The 13,287-nt window shown below is 40.2% G+C and overlaps 1 protein-coding gene across 8 annotated transcripts in view; it reads right to left on the reverse strand.

The window, feature by feature from the left end:
• The window catches only part of AKT1 (AKT serine/threonine kinase 1), a 74,469-nt gene that overhangs the window by 12,945 nt on the left and 48,237 nt on the right, over positions 1–13,287 (reverse strand). For 6 of the 8 annotated variants that reach the window (XM_067295062.1, XM_067295067.1, XM_067295063.1 and 3 more), the window contains 7 exons: positions 12,223–12,370; positions 10,302–10,433; positions 10,065–10,130; positions 8,217–8,285; positions 7,391–7,516; positions 5,987–6,115; positions 1,232–1,446 (listed from right to left, as the gene is read on the reverse strand). In XM_067295062.1, the coding sequence (XP_067151163.1) occupies positions 1,232–1,446; positions 5,987–6,115; positions 7,391–7,516; positions 8,217–8,285; positions 10,065–10,130; positions 10,302–10,433; positions 12,223–12,370 (885 nt within the window). The remainder of the gene's footprint in view (positions 1–1,231; positions 1,447–5,986; positions 6,116–7,390; positions 7,517–8,216; positions 8,286–10,064; positions 10,131–10,301; positions 10,434–12,222; positions 12,371–13,287) is intronic. The other 2 variants (XM_067295068.1, XM_067295069.1) reach the window with 2 other exon arrangements.

The following is a 13,287-nucleotide window of genomic DNA, read 5'->3' on the forward strand; positions in this document are numbered from 1 at the left end:
GGCAGTACAAACTATGGATTTGCATCACAAGACCATTCAGTAGTATTTTCTATTAAAAATAGTGATGGGAACAGTCCATAGTGATGACAAAAATCCCTTTCTTTAACTTTGCGAGAAGCAGCAAAAAAAATGTTCATAGTATGTGTGAGCACACAGACTAAACAAACACCCAAACCAAACCAGAGCACCCTACTTGCCCCTCACATGAAAGATCTCCTCACTGGGGCCCATTTAAAGAGGAAAGGTTCAGGATGGGAGATCAGGGGCAGAGTCATGATTTTTATTTGTTTAAAAACTTTGAGTTGACAAGATGGCAGGTTCTTAAACTGGTGGTTTATTTTAGTGAGAAGGTTGACAATCTTTTTGGATCTTGTTCTATTTCTTGTTTGTTAGCCATTAAGAGTTGGGGGGTGTTTTTTTTTTGTTTTGTTTTTTAAATGAAGGATTACTTTTATAGATAAGAAAGCATAGCAAAAAAAAAAGAGGAAATAGAAAAAGTAGATTAAGCATGGTACACACTCCATCACAAACATGGTACAAACACCACCACCTACTGTCCAAAGCAGGATGCTAAATCAATGGCACAGATTTAATAGAAAAATCAGAAAACAAAGCAGCAGATAGAAGGTGAAAGCAATCACTATAGAGCAGTTTACAACCCACAGCCATCACCTCGGTAATCATGACCTAAAGCAAATTAACCTTTCTTTGTCCAGGGCTACAGTTTTGTGTTAACGGGAGCCATCATATTATAAAACTCAGCTTTCTGATTTCCAAATTTGCTTGGTGTTGCTATCCGCAGTGTCAGCTTGTGTCAAAAGTTAAAACAAAAATGAATAGGTCTGTTTGCTACATTTCTCAGTTATGCTTGGTAGATGATAACTTTGAATCGCTTCGAAACAAAACCAGGATTTTTCCTGAAACACTTTCCTCAGCTTTAAACAAAGAAAACAAAGACTGGAATGCATGCGTTCAATAGCCCTTTGCACAGTATCATTTCCAATTTTTCTTCAGTGATGTTATTATGGGTCTTTCATATAGCAGCATAGAAACAAACTGTTTTTAAGTCACTGGCCTTGAGAACAGTTCCCTTTCATTGACATGCCTCTGAATAGCACAATTAATTTTTTGCAAAGACTTTAACAGAATTTTTTTTGGTTTGGAGATTTAATTTTGGTATTTCTGAGGGCATAAGTGTTTAAAAATGCAAACACTAAAACAACTCTCTCACCTTTGCTTAGGATCTTTCTTCAGCAAACCTGACAAAAGAGATTTTGCTTCGGGTGACAAAGTGCGTGGAAATCTAATCTCCTCCATGAGGATGAGTTCAAAGAGCTTTTCGTGGTCCTGATTGTAGAAAGGGAGCCGGCCACACATCATTTCATACATCACAACTCCTAAACCCCACCAGTCCACTGCACGACCGTAGTCATTATCTTCCAGCACCTGCAGAAATGCAAGGAAAGGACTTTAGAAAACATTCCTAAATCCAGAACAAACACAGAACTCAAGAGGCAAAATTTACACCAGTAAATTCATGTTCTTGCATTTCATAGCTGAACCTATCATCACAAGTATTTGCAGAGGACCCCTCTGAAAACAACTGGCACCCATGTTCACCAATCAAGAGACCATTGCAGGAGAGCAAGCGGGGAAAAAGGAGAAAGAGCGAGTATGTTATGGCAGCTTCCCTCTCCTCTTCCCCCACCATCCCCTCACATTACCTCCATGATAAGCACAATCTTCTGAAGCCTAAAGGCTAAGGACTGTTCTCCCATTACAAAGCCAGCTGTTAAATTCTCACTTATTCATTATAAACTGTTCCAAATGGGCTCCCCCACTACATTTTTTATATACACACACACAATATTGTATATTATATGTATAGTATATAATATACATCATATATTATATGTATAATATATATTCATATGTATTTATACAATATACATATTGTATATTTACATGTACTTATACTATATGCAATATATAATTATATATGTATTATATATATTTTTATATGTATATATAAAAATATATATAAAAGCCATTTGGGGGAGAGGAGAAGGCACTAACAACCTATTACTTCTGAAGTGACAAACTGTACGTTAGTCATCTCTGTATTAACCTGTACCCACCCAATGGGTCACACTGCACATCATGAAAGATCACCTGCAAATATCAAAACAAATCACCAATCCAAATTAAAGATCAGGAGCCACAGTGCCGCTCCTAACATTTGACTGAGTGCAAGGCTATAAAATGGCAGCCAAATTGCCTTGGAAAACTTCTCTTCTTCCAGCTCCCTCCCCGCAAATGCTCAGCACTTGTGCGCTGTCTCTAACACATCTTCGTTTGCAGCCCTCTAACCAGACACAGAAGTTGCCAGCGGGCTGAACGCCTTTCAGTTCGCACAGCACAAGTGCGGCACCCTTTGTTTTTCCCTTCTCCGGGGCATTTCCGCCTAACAAACCCCAGTTACTGCAGGGACTCAGGACCCCAGCAGCACCCGGCTCTCCCTGCTTGCTCGGCAGAAGCACTGTAATGCTGCATTTCTGATCATCCGAAGGTTGCAGAAGAGAGTCAGGAGTGTTTTGTGGCTTGTGGGCGTCTACGCGGAGCTGATGTTATGAGGACTTCTCTAGACTTAGTGTCTCCTCTGCAGTTGTCTGTAGCTGACACTGTCTCATATTGCAGATTCTACCCTCAGGTTTTAGTTGTCATCTTTACTCTTTTTACAGGTCTGCAGTCAACTGCTTAGTATTGATAGGATTTAAAACCACCACTGCACTACCATCGTTCTTGCTTGTAGTATGGCATCTGTGTAAGCTCACTTTACATTGATATAATTCAGAATATTTATGCTCAAAATCAAAAGACTGAAAGAGCCAACAGAAGTCAATGCAAATTTCCTCTTTAACAAAAGCAGGATCTGAATCTCTTAGAAATTGTTAAAAAGGTCTTACGCACAAAAAAAGTATCAAGATACTGTTTCTAACAACTGCTTGCACTCTGCCTCCCTTTATTCTCTAATTATTCTCCTTAATTATCTAAATGAGGGAAAGGGCCTGCAGTAAAAATCAAAAGGCTGCCAGGTATTAGATTACCCCACATAGGTCTATTTACAGCATCCCCTGCCGTATGATTCACACCAAACGACAGCTGGCTCTACAGCTGCCCCATATATGTATAAGACGGACACAGCTGCGGGGCTGCCAGGATTCCCGGAGCCAGCCTCATCCTCTCGGAGGAATCACGGCCCTGCAGCTCCAGGCAAGATTGTGTGACAACGCAGTTAGCCAGACTTCTGAGTCACCCCCTTTCAGAAAGCGCTTCCTGTCCACGCTACCCTGCGCTTGGCTTACCTAAAGTAAAACAGACACGTTGTCTTCCATTCCCCCCCCTTTTTTTTTTTTAAGCTGCTGCAGGAGATACAGGAGGAAAGAATTGCAAGAAAAATGCCACAGAGGTTGTTTATGTATGTAACAAGTGCTACAGGTACTTCCAAAATGCAGCAAGTAAACTTCAAACAGTAACTTAGCCAGGAGAGCAACACTCTTACCAACCAGGTTACTAACTAGAACTCTGTATCCTTCACCCCCACTACACTGCTAAACAGAATATAAAATGCTTGTAAAGTGAACAGTGCTTTACCACAAATAGCATGTGCTCATATTAGGGATTGCACAAAATGGAACAATGGTGTTAATGTTAAAAATATATCATTAAAAAAAATTATTGCAACATGCCTGATAGCTGGGAAGCAGTAAAGTAACAAGGTCATTTCACTCACATTAAAGGATGATCAATTCATAACAAGCAGCTCTAGACTGCTGAGATGGTATTTGCAAGAGAAGGCACGACAGCTGTAAACATCACAGTCACTGAGACATCTGACACATCAAAGTTGACGTGGCTCAGTCACTGTCATCCAATGTCAGTGTGAACCTATGTGAACTTAGATGCCAATATGAACCTAAAAACAACTATGCAACAACTGTGCAAACATGCTGCTACGTTGGATTCAAGTAACAGATACAGGCAAGAAGAATGAGACCCCTACTTTTAAGGATGTATGACCTTAAACACACAGAATACTCACTCGCACACAATTTCCAGATTTTTTGCATACTATCAGCCAGATGACAAAAAGCCTTCAGAATTTAACACCCCAACTCACAGATGGGATTTGCAAGTAAGGGAGAGAGCTGGGATAATCAAAAGGATTTGTCCTTCAGGGTTTTGGATGAGCCACCTCATTATAAATATTAAAAAGAAAAATAACAGCAAGTAACATGACTGAAAGAACAACCTAATATATCTGCACAGGGAATCCCCACATTCCAGGTCAAGAAAAAACAAAACCAAAATGAAACAACATTTTTAATCATCTCAAAAAACCTTTCATGAGAAATTGAAGTTCGGCTACTGATTTTTTACAAGGGGAGCTACCAAACAAAAGCCATGTTTGTAAATAATAAACACACTTTGTCATACTGCTAATTACTCCCTGCATCAGTGATTCTCAAATTGTGGTGCACGGACCCCAATTTAGATTCACTGAAGACTTCTGGTGATCCATGGAGAGCTGGCAGCTATCACAAGCCTGGCTCCACCTCCTTGCTGCAAGCTACTTTGACAGGTGCCCACGTTCTTCATCATTATGAAGAGACTGGAGGCCCTTGAAAGCAGCTGCGAGTTAAAAAAAACAAAAACAACATACAAAAACCTCAAACAAACAAGAAACAAAGCATACAACTGCCTCCACTGCTGCCACTATGCAAGCGAAGAACTCAGAAGTGCTGATCAGCAAAGACAGCGGCTCTCAGTAGAAACGTGCCTTCACCACTTTGGCTTCCCACACTTTGTACTTCTACAGACTGTAACTGAAGAGAGTTTGCAACGTGCAGTTCTCCTGCCTAGGACAGAGGATACGGTCAGGGTGTGCCTATAATATATATTCTGCCGGCAGCCCAGGACTTGCTCCTGCCTGCGGTCCGAGCTGGAAGGAAGCCTCGCAGCGATGGGCCGCGCAGCGCCCGCTGCAAGGCGATAAGCCCTTCTGCAAGGCACGGCGCATTAGCTTGGGCTCAGCGCCCTGCCAGTACAGCGGCTCTGCCTCCAGACAGCCCAGAGCGTGGGCTGCACAAAGCAGCGTCTGCCTGCAAAATGCTATGTATACACATCCTCTATCACACAATTTCACTTTTGATCTGCCCTTAACTAACTCACTGCTGCAACACCACCTGCATTGCACAACTTGCAGCAGGAATAGTTCTAGGATGGAAGTTACAAACACACATTTGCATTTTGCACCGTGCAAAAAAAGTTTCAGTGCAACAAGAAAGGTGCGATTTGGGGATTTAAGTCCCCTGCTTAGAAATATTTGTGTTGAAACAGAGAAGTTCAACATTAACATTATGACTGTAAAAACCTGAGATGTTCCTCAAAGTGATCAGCACTCTTAATGCACACAGTGCTAACTACTGGGAGGGGGGGAGGAAAAAAAAAAGAAAAAAGCCTGTTTCTGACCTGAAATGCATACCACTTCATACTGTCTTCAAAGATGTTTACTCTTTGACCGAGTCCTGTCAATAGCTTTCAACTAGGCTAATACATTGCAAACATAAACTGTAAATTACATATTCACCAAGTAGCATTTTAAGTGATTTGAAAGATTTTTAATTTAGATTTCTGACACAAGAAGCAAGTGCCATTCCAGTACAAGAAGCAAGTGCCATTCCAGTAAAGAGTAAATATTCCCTAAAGCGGAAGGTAAATTCTACCCTGTCTGAAAATTATCACACATCTTTATACTTAAGAAATGCCCCAGAACATGATGAATAAAAGATTTTTAGTATGTGTTGTTAAATAACATTAGTTACTACATGAACACACCACAGCATAGGAATTACTCTGTATCAATACTGCTATCACAGATGGCATTTAAGAATATAATTTAGTACAATAGCCAGCACAAGCATACCTCTGGTGCAAGATACTCTGGAGTGCCACAAAAAGTCTTCATTGTTGCTCCATCCTTTATGCCTTCTTTACATAGTCCAAAATCTGTTATTTTTATGTGTCCATCTTTATCCAGCATAAGATTTTCCAACTGAAATGAAAATCCAAATGAAAGACACTATTAGATATAACATAGTGTTTCTGAGCAAGTCAATAGAAGACTTGAATTTCTGCAGATCAGTTTACAATCTTGTTCTCACTGGATTCAGTAGTAGCTGCCAAGGGATAATGTAAATATATATATAATGTAAATATATTTATATATTTACATTATATATATTTATATCACTTTCCTTAGTTGTTTAGGGAATATTAGGTTTGTAACTTGCCATCTTTGTGATACTACTATATACAGCAAGAATACAAAAAGTAAATATTGCATTTATGCTTCTAAAACATTATCACCAACAGAACACCAGATTCTTTTAAAAATATATTAAGTATCTCCTCCCAGAATTTCATCCTTGCTTTTTACTCTAAATGATTTTATGGAATATTCTGTACTAGAGCAGGACATCAATTAAGACATTTGCCAAAGACACCTTGTACATGAGAATCACTTTATATTGAGCACTTGATACTCATCCTAGTCTGCACACCTAATTTCTGACAAAGCAATTCATATTTCAGTACAGAGTTTCAACTATTTCTGAAATAAAGTGCACTTTCAAAGGAATCAAGGTGATGTGGGGGACAAAATCCCAGCAGGAATCCCCCAAGGCACTTTGAAGCAGCCTGAAAATATTATGTACCACCCTCCAGTTCAGATTGCTCCTAAATGAACTACTAGTATCATCTCATCCTCTCCTTAACAGAAAAGGAATTCTGCAGTTGCGTTTTCCTGAAGAATTTCCCATTTGTTTGACGGAGTTTTCTTGTTTGTTTTTTTTCCCCCTCTTTGCTTACCAAACAAATTAGCAATTTCAAGCTTATCCAGTTTTCTAACTGCAGGCAACCACTATGCGGATGGTGCTGCACAGGACATTGCAGGGAAGCACAACATCCACACAGTATCAATTTGCATTTATCTGACATGACACAGGATGAAGAGTCCAGGATTATACTCCACCACTCAGAAACGCCACCAAGGTTTCCCTTGGAACATAAGCAGCCAAGTGAAAACGCAACCCACATACCTCTTCAGAGTCTCTGAAACACTGCCAGTGTCCTGATAAATGCATTATACATAGCGGTTTGATTATAAAAGCGTTTAGACTTCCCATAAAGTCAAGTCCAACAGCTGCAATAACTGTCGTGTAAAAATTCAGTCAAAAGGTTTTCTTATGGTTAAGGATCATTTGCTTTTGTGACTAAGAAACAAAAAGCACAGACCCCCAAATCCTATGAAATTAAGTTTTCTGTGTACCTTCAAATCTCTATAAACCACATTCTTCTCTGAATGCAGGTAATCCAGTGCTGAAACAATCTCAGCTCCATAAAACCGAGCCCGGTCTTCAGAAAAGACACGCTCTCTTGACAGATGGAAAAACAACTACAAGAACAATAATTTGGTACATTTATATTATACATGGTTTTGAGTTAGGTATAACACTTTGCAGGCCATCCTGCTATGAATCCGATATTGCCTAAGAGAAAACCTCCTTCCTATCCTAACCCAGCTGCGTTCCCAAATGTTTTAAAAAGCACTACAGCACTATAAATTAAGACTAAACAATTATATTTCATATTCAGTTGCACACTGATAATCTGTGCTGTACATTCTTATATGTATACAAAATGATAAAAATCCATTTTAATTGAACAATTATTTTAAAACTAGTTTAATGCATGACTTAACAGACACATTGATTTTTAATTTTTCTTTCTTCTTACGTGTCTAACAGTACTTTCCTATGTTTCTCGTTCTCTCTCCAAAGTAACATGTGCTCACAATATTAATTAAAAGTTCTTAAGATATCTGAAGAACAACCAGAAAGCAACCTTGTTTTTTCGAGCTACTAAATGTCAGATTACAGTATGTCACTGTCTTATGCAAGATATGAACTTATGCCCCAAAACTGTATTCTCTAAAAATGGAGTTAAGGAGTCTTAACGCTTAATAGGAGTTCAGACTGCAAACAGCTCTGTGTAACTAGAAGTGCAAACATGAACCCTAGCTAAATAACGCCAAGCAGAATGAGTAGTAGTTCAGGAAAATCCTAAGGTATTAAACATTATTACATTTCCCTTACCTCCCCTCCGTTAGCATACTCCATAACAAAACACAAGCGATCATGTGTCTGAAAGGAATACTTTAAAGCCTGAAACAGATTAAACCAAAACTTAGAAGAAAGAACACACTGACAGTTATAAAAGTATTTTGAATAAATTTTCAGAAAGATAGACAAACATGAAATTTTGTATTTAAGTGGACTTTTTTGTCCTTCACTCTTATATAATACATATCCTTTACTGTTGCAGCTGAGTAGTGATGCACTGCCAACTTATTTTATAAATATATTGTAATGAAAGATCAAAATATCCCCTCATAGAAGTTAGCACTGCTGCCTATAACGCTGCGGAACAAAATCCTTGCCCATTAACAATGATGCAAGATCTACTGACAGTAACACAGGAGTATCCTGCCCAGGCCGCAGACTCCCAGGGCTCCACCTCAGAGACAGGAGGACACAACCAAACCCAAGAGCACAAGGTTTACCGCACTGGCTACAAGCCCGCTTGTACGAAAGCGGTGCCTTTACACGCGCCAGCCCCCAGCCGCTGCCCTGCCGACTGCGCTGCTCTGTGTTGACAGCCTGCCAGAGGATTGAGCAATGCTGCCAATATCAATTTGCTAGCAATTCACAAAAGCAGAGCAGACAGAGGGTGTGATGGAGTGTCACAAGGTGCCTTTGTACAGTCATGTCATGTGTGTTCTTGCAGCAAGAGCAACATCAGTTTGTTTGCCATGGTCTTAAATTTCTTGGTCATAACGCAGTCTCATAGCTGGCTTCTTAGGACAACTCTTGTTTTGGATATTTGGGTTTATGAAAACATTAAAAAGAAAATACCACACATGATATCATCATCTTCATTACTGGGGGGAGGCATTTTTAAACCAGTCATGCTTTTGCAGAGAAAGGGAGGATCAGGTTTTAGACATGTCAGCAAACATCTACTGATTGTACCCAATATAGCCAATATTTACTTCCACAGGCCACGTTTAAAAGGTCTAAATTCCAATTAAATACTTGTGTACCTGGACAAAGGAAACCACTAGAATCCTACACAGGTCTCTGAAGAGCAAGTTAGAGGGCTTAAGCGGTTGGAAACAATTTAGAGCCAACTTATAATACACACTAGAAAAAAATCTTTGTGTGGAACTTAGGTATCTGAATCAAATCCAGAGCCTGCTGGTGTTGGAGGCCCAAACTGAGGGTATGGTTTGATTTTACAGCTAAGCTGAGCTAATAGGAAAGCAGCAGGTAAAGCACAGCCCTGCTCTCCCTTATCCCATCACATACACTCTCACCACTATCCTTATCCTTGGGCTGGGCTGGCAGTACCAGCACTGTGACTCCATGGTGAGCAGCTTCTGGGAGCTTAAAAAAAAAAACAAACAAAAAAAAACCCAAAAAAACAACCTTGACAAAGAAAAGGTTAAAAGGTTTTTCACACTGTATCTTCCTGAACTGGTTTGCCAGTTTGCCATAAGGTCAGGGTCACCCTTGTTTCTGCCACAAAGAGGAGACCAAGCATTTGGAGGTCACAAAAAGCAGACACTTCTCTCAGAGATAGCAAACTGTTAAATGGGTGAGCTGTAAAGTCAAACCACGCTCCAAGATGCTATGAAAAATCTGATTTCAAGAGGTATTGAGGACCCACTCCGCAAAAATCCGGAGACTCAAAAAAGCATTTTAATTTGTGCTTCCCAAAAATGGAAGGATACAAAAATAAACAGCCACTCTGAATACAAAGATCTGAAATGTATTATATAAATAACACAAAAAGAAGGAAAGTCTTAATTGTCATGATGTCAAGTTACACTTAGAAGAAGTATCAAAAAAAAAAAAAAAAAAAAGGAGGGGAGAAATACTTACTGTTAAGAAGGGGTGCCGCGAGTTCTGTAAAACACGGTTTTCCGTCAGCGTGTGCGCTACTTCATCCTGCAACACAAGCAGCAGGAAATCAGCAGCGTGATCCCCCAGATTAGGGGTCCCATTTCAAACAGCGAGTAATTATTTTCAAGTGTTCAGGGTATCCTTGCTATGACTTCCCATAAGGCAGAGGGCAGTATCACGGGTTAACCACATTCCCAACTTTCCCCATCTACTCACCTTTGCTACAATAACTTCTTTCTTCAAAATTTTCATAGCATAATACCGTCCAGTTGCTTTTTCTTTAACTAAAATGACCTTTCCAAAAGTGCCTTTTCCCAGTAGCTTCAGGTATTCAAACTCATTCATGGTCTGTTAATGATACAGATAAACAAGAACTAAATTATATGAACTAACAATAAATATATTATCATCAGACTAGAATTTCTCATTCATGTGAGAATATGATGCACGTGTGTTTTTTAATGCTTTTGCTTTGTACTATTCAGAAACAGAAATGATTCTTCCATAAAAATGAACACTAGTATGCTTCCCAAAGATAACCAAGCCTATTAGAGAAAACCATAAACTGTCCATTAACAGGAAACTCCTTCACATTACTCAACGCTTTGTGTGCAAATACCACTCCACATACTATTATTAATCTGTAGACGTTTTGACCACTTTCTCAGAGCAAAGGCTCACTAAAAGGCATATGTTGCTCTGATTCTATGGAATTAAACACCTACCTTTTTTCTGATGTTCCCCATCTCTCTAGAGGTCAGCTTTCTTGTGCTTCATTGAATAGCACTGAAAGCCACAGACAAACCAAACCGCCTCACAGATGAGCCACCCCTTTCTTATTTGTTTCTCCATTAGGAAAAATAATGGAGAAAAATCAGAATGTATTGCAGGTTGAGGAAAGTCTCTCTTACTAATGACCATTGCCAGCTTGGTAACAGTAAGCCTATACAGCCAAAGGCTACTCTAGCCTCTGTTTGGGAGGAATTAAAAGATGCTTCCAATAGCAAACTTTCTCCATATTCTTCCCTAGAGCTGGCTGAGGAGACCTTCTGTTAACTGTTCAATACAGTTGATTTCAAGACCACAACAATCATCTCAGTTATCCTCACTCACACATCCAGGGTGAGACGCTCACTGCCTCAGAGCAATATCCGTATCTGACCAACCTGAAGAGGCTGTTCTTGCATTTCTATCGAGCCACTCAGCGAGACTACAGGTATCTGTTCAGCCAAGGATACAAACGGCTAATGGCAGCTACAATTCAAAGTGACATGTAAGTAGGCTGGCACACGTGCTTAGTGATGACACTGGTGGATGGCCTTCCCCCCCCCCCCTTTAAAAACTTCATTGGTTTTCCCAAAACTGAAGCAAACTTGTGGAAGTAAATGGGGTTGACAATGGTGAGATAAGGATGCAAAGAAATGCCTTGGTATAATCCGCAGACACAGAAACTTCTGCCAGGAAAATACGATCAATTCTTTATTAGAAGAGCAAATGGGAATGCTTTGGAAAATGGAAACCCGAATAGAAGATACTGATATAACGGACAGAGGGGAAGGGGGGTTGAAGAGAAATACCTAAAAGGGTTCTGTGGAGCAGAGATCTGCTCTGGCACATATTCTTTCACACAAGGCCACTGCTGAGCTGGCTCTGTGCATTCAGCCAGTGCAGTGCCTGATGCAATAACCCAAGCTCTAAGGACATGGTGGACAGGCATCCCACAGGCTACCTGGGAGCCAGCCCAGGCCTTTAATCCAGAGTGGTTACATCTACTGGACCCACCCCAAGTCCTGCAAATTCACTGGAAAGTCTTTGTACCAGCCTGCGAGAGCACAGCACACAGAACAAGAGCTTACACAGTCACACAGTCCAGCAGGAGCTACAATTTCAGGCACCATACCACAGAAAAATCACTTCCAGACCTGAGGCCTTGAAACCCATGGAGGGCATCTGAGCTCAAACTCTGGTGGACCCAGTCAGGCTTTGCACGCTCCCTGCTTGGCCAGTTGCTACACCCACAACTTGCAACTACAACCAACTGTATCATTGTTATGGGAACAGATGTGTCTTGATGTCTCTTCTTGTCTACATTCAAGAAGAGTTAAAAATTATTGTTATTCCTGCTATGCTCACTTACCACTTTGTGTTTTGGTTTTGTCATAGAAACTTCCATTTCTTCAGCACCTGAATTATCACTGGGAGAGCCAGATCTAAAATCCATCATCTCTTCCTCCTGTTTCTTGAGGCTGTCTGCTACAGTTTGGATGGCTTTTGTCCATTCTTCCCTAGGAAAATATAAGCAATGACATTTGTTACTTGTGACTCCAGATTACCATCTGCCATGGCAAGGGTCACCAAGGAATACAGAGCAACTGATGTTCTCAGATACACCAATCCAACATACGCTGAATTCCGTGCATTTTCATGCATTGTAAAAATGCACATTTGAGAGCACTTTTAACATATATCTTTATTAATCATACCAGAAACAAGAGACAACTAAAGTCCCCACAGTCTGAATACAATACAAGGCTCTTCGGCAAATGGAATTTCTAACATGCAGTCAGTCTTCAGGTCAAGATATGACCTGGTGATACGGAGATTTACATAACAAAAGCAGACTTGCCAAAACCAAAAAGCAAATGGGTATCCCATGCAGCACGAAGCAATTAAACACAGTTTCTCCCACTCTATATGGGATGAAACACAAATACCCAACTGCTGGGTGCGCTATGCCACCTCATCCCACACACATCCCAAATTTTAATGGTAAGAGATGTTCTAGGATATGGTATTAATGCCCAGGATTCTTAGGTTACTCCTCCTTTGTAGAGAGGATGACAGAAGTACAGTAATTCTTACGTAAAGTTTAGCAAGATGTCAGCAAAAGCAGAGGCAATTTCTTCATTACTCTCCTTTCACTACCTTTCAGTGACTTTTTATTTTTAAGCACAGGTCTTGGTTACAAGAAAGTTTCTACAGCTGTTTCAGCAATGGGTGCTCTAATACTGACCCCCTTCTACTCCTATGGAAACCACTTCCACTTCAGTGGAAGTGTCCCTTGGGGAATTTCACACCTTTGGAAACTACTGATGAGAAAGTTCTTGGCATTCACTTCATTTCACTGCAAACCTATCAAACAAAACTATCACCCAACTCACAAGGGCTTACAGGGTTTTGGGAAGAGTTTTAAGGCATATAG

This window comes from Apteryx mantelli, chromosome 4, assembly GCF_036417845.1.
Source record: "Apteryx mantelli isolate bAptMan1 chromosome 4, bAptMan1.hap1, whole genome shotgun sequence".
Lineage (NCBI taxonomy): Eukaryota > Metazoa > Chordata > Aves > Apterygiformes > Apterygidae > Apteryx > Apteryx mantelli.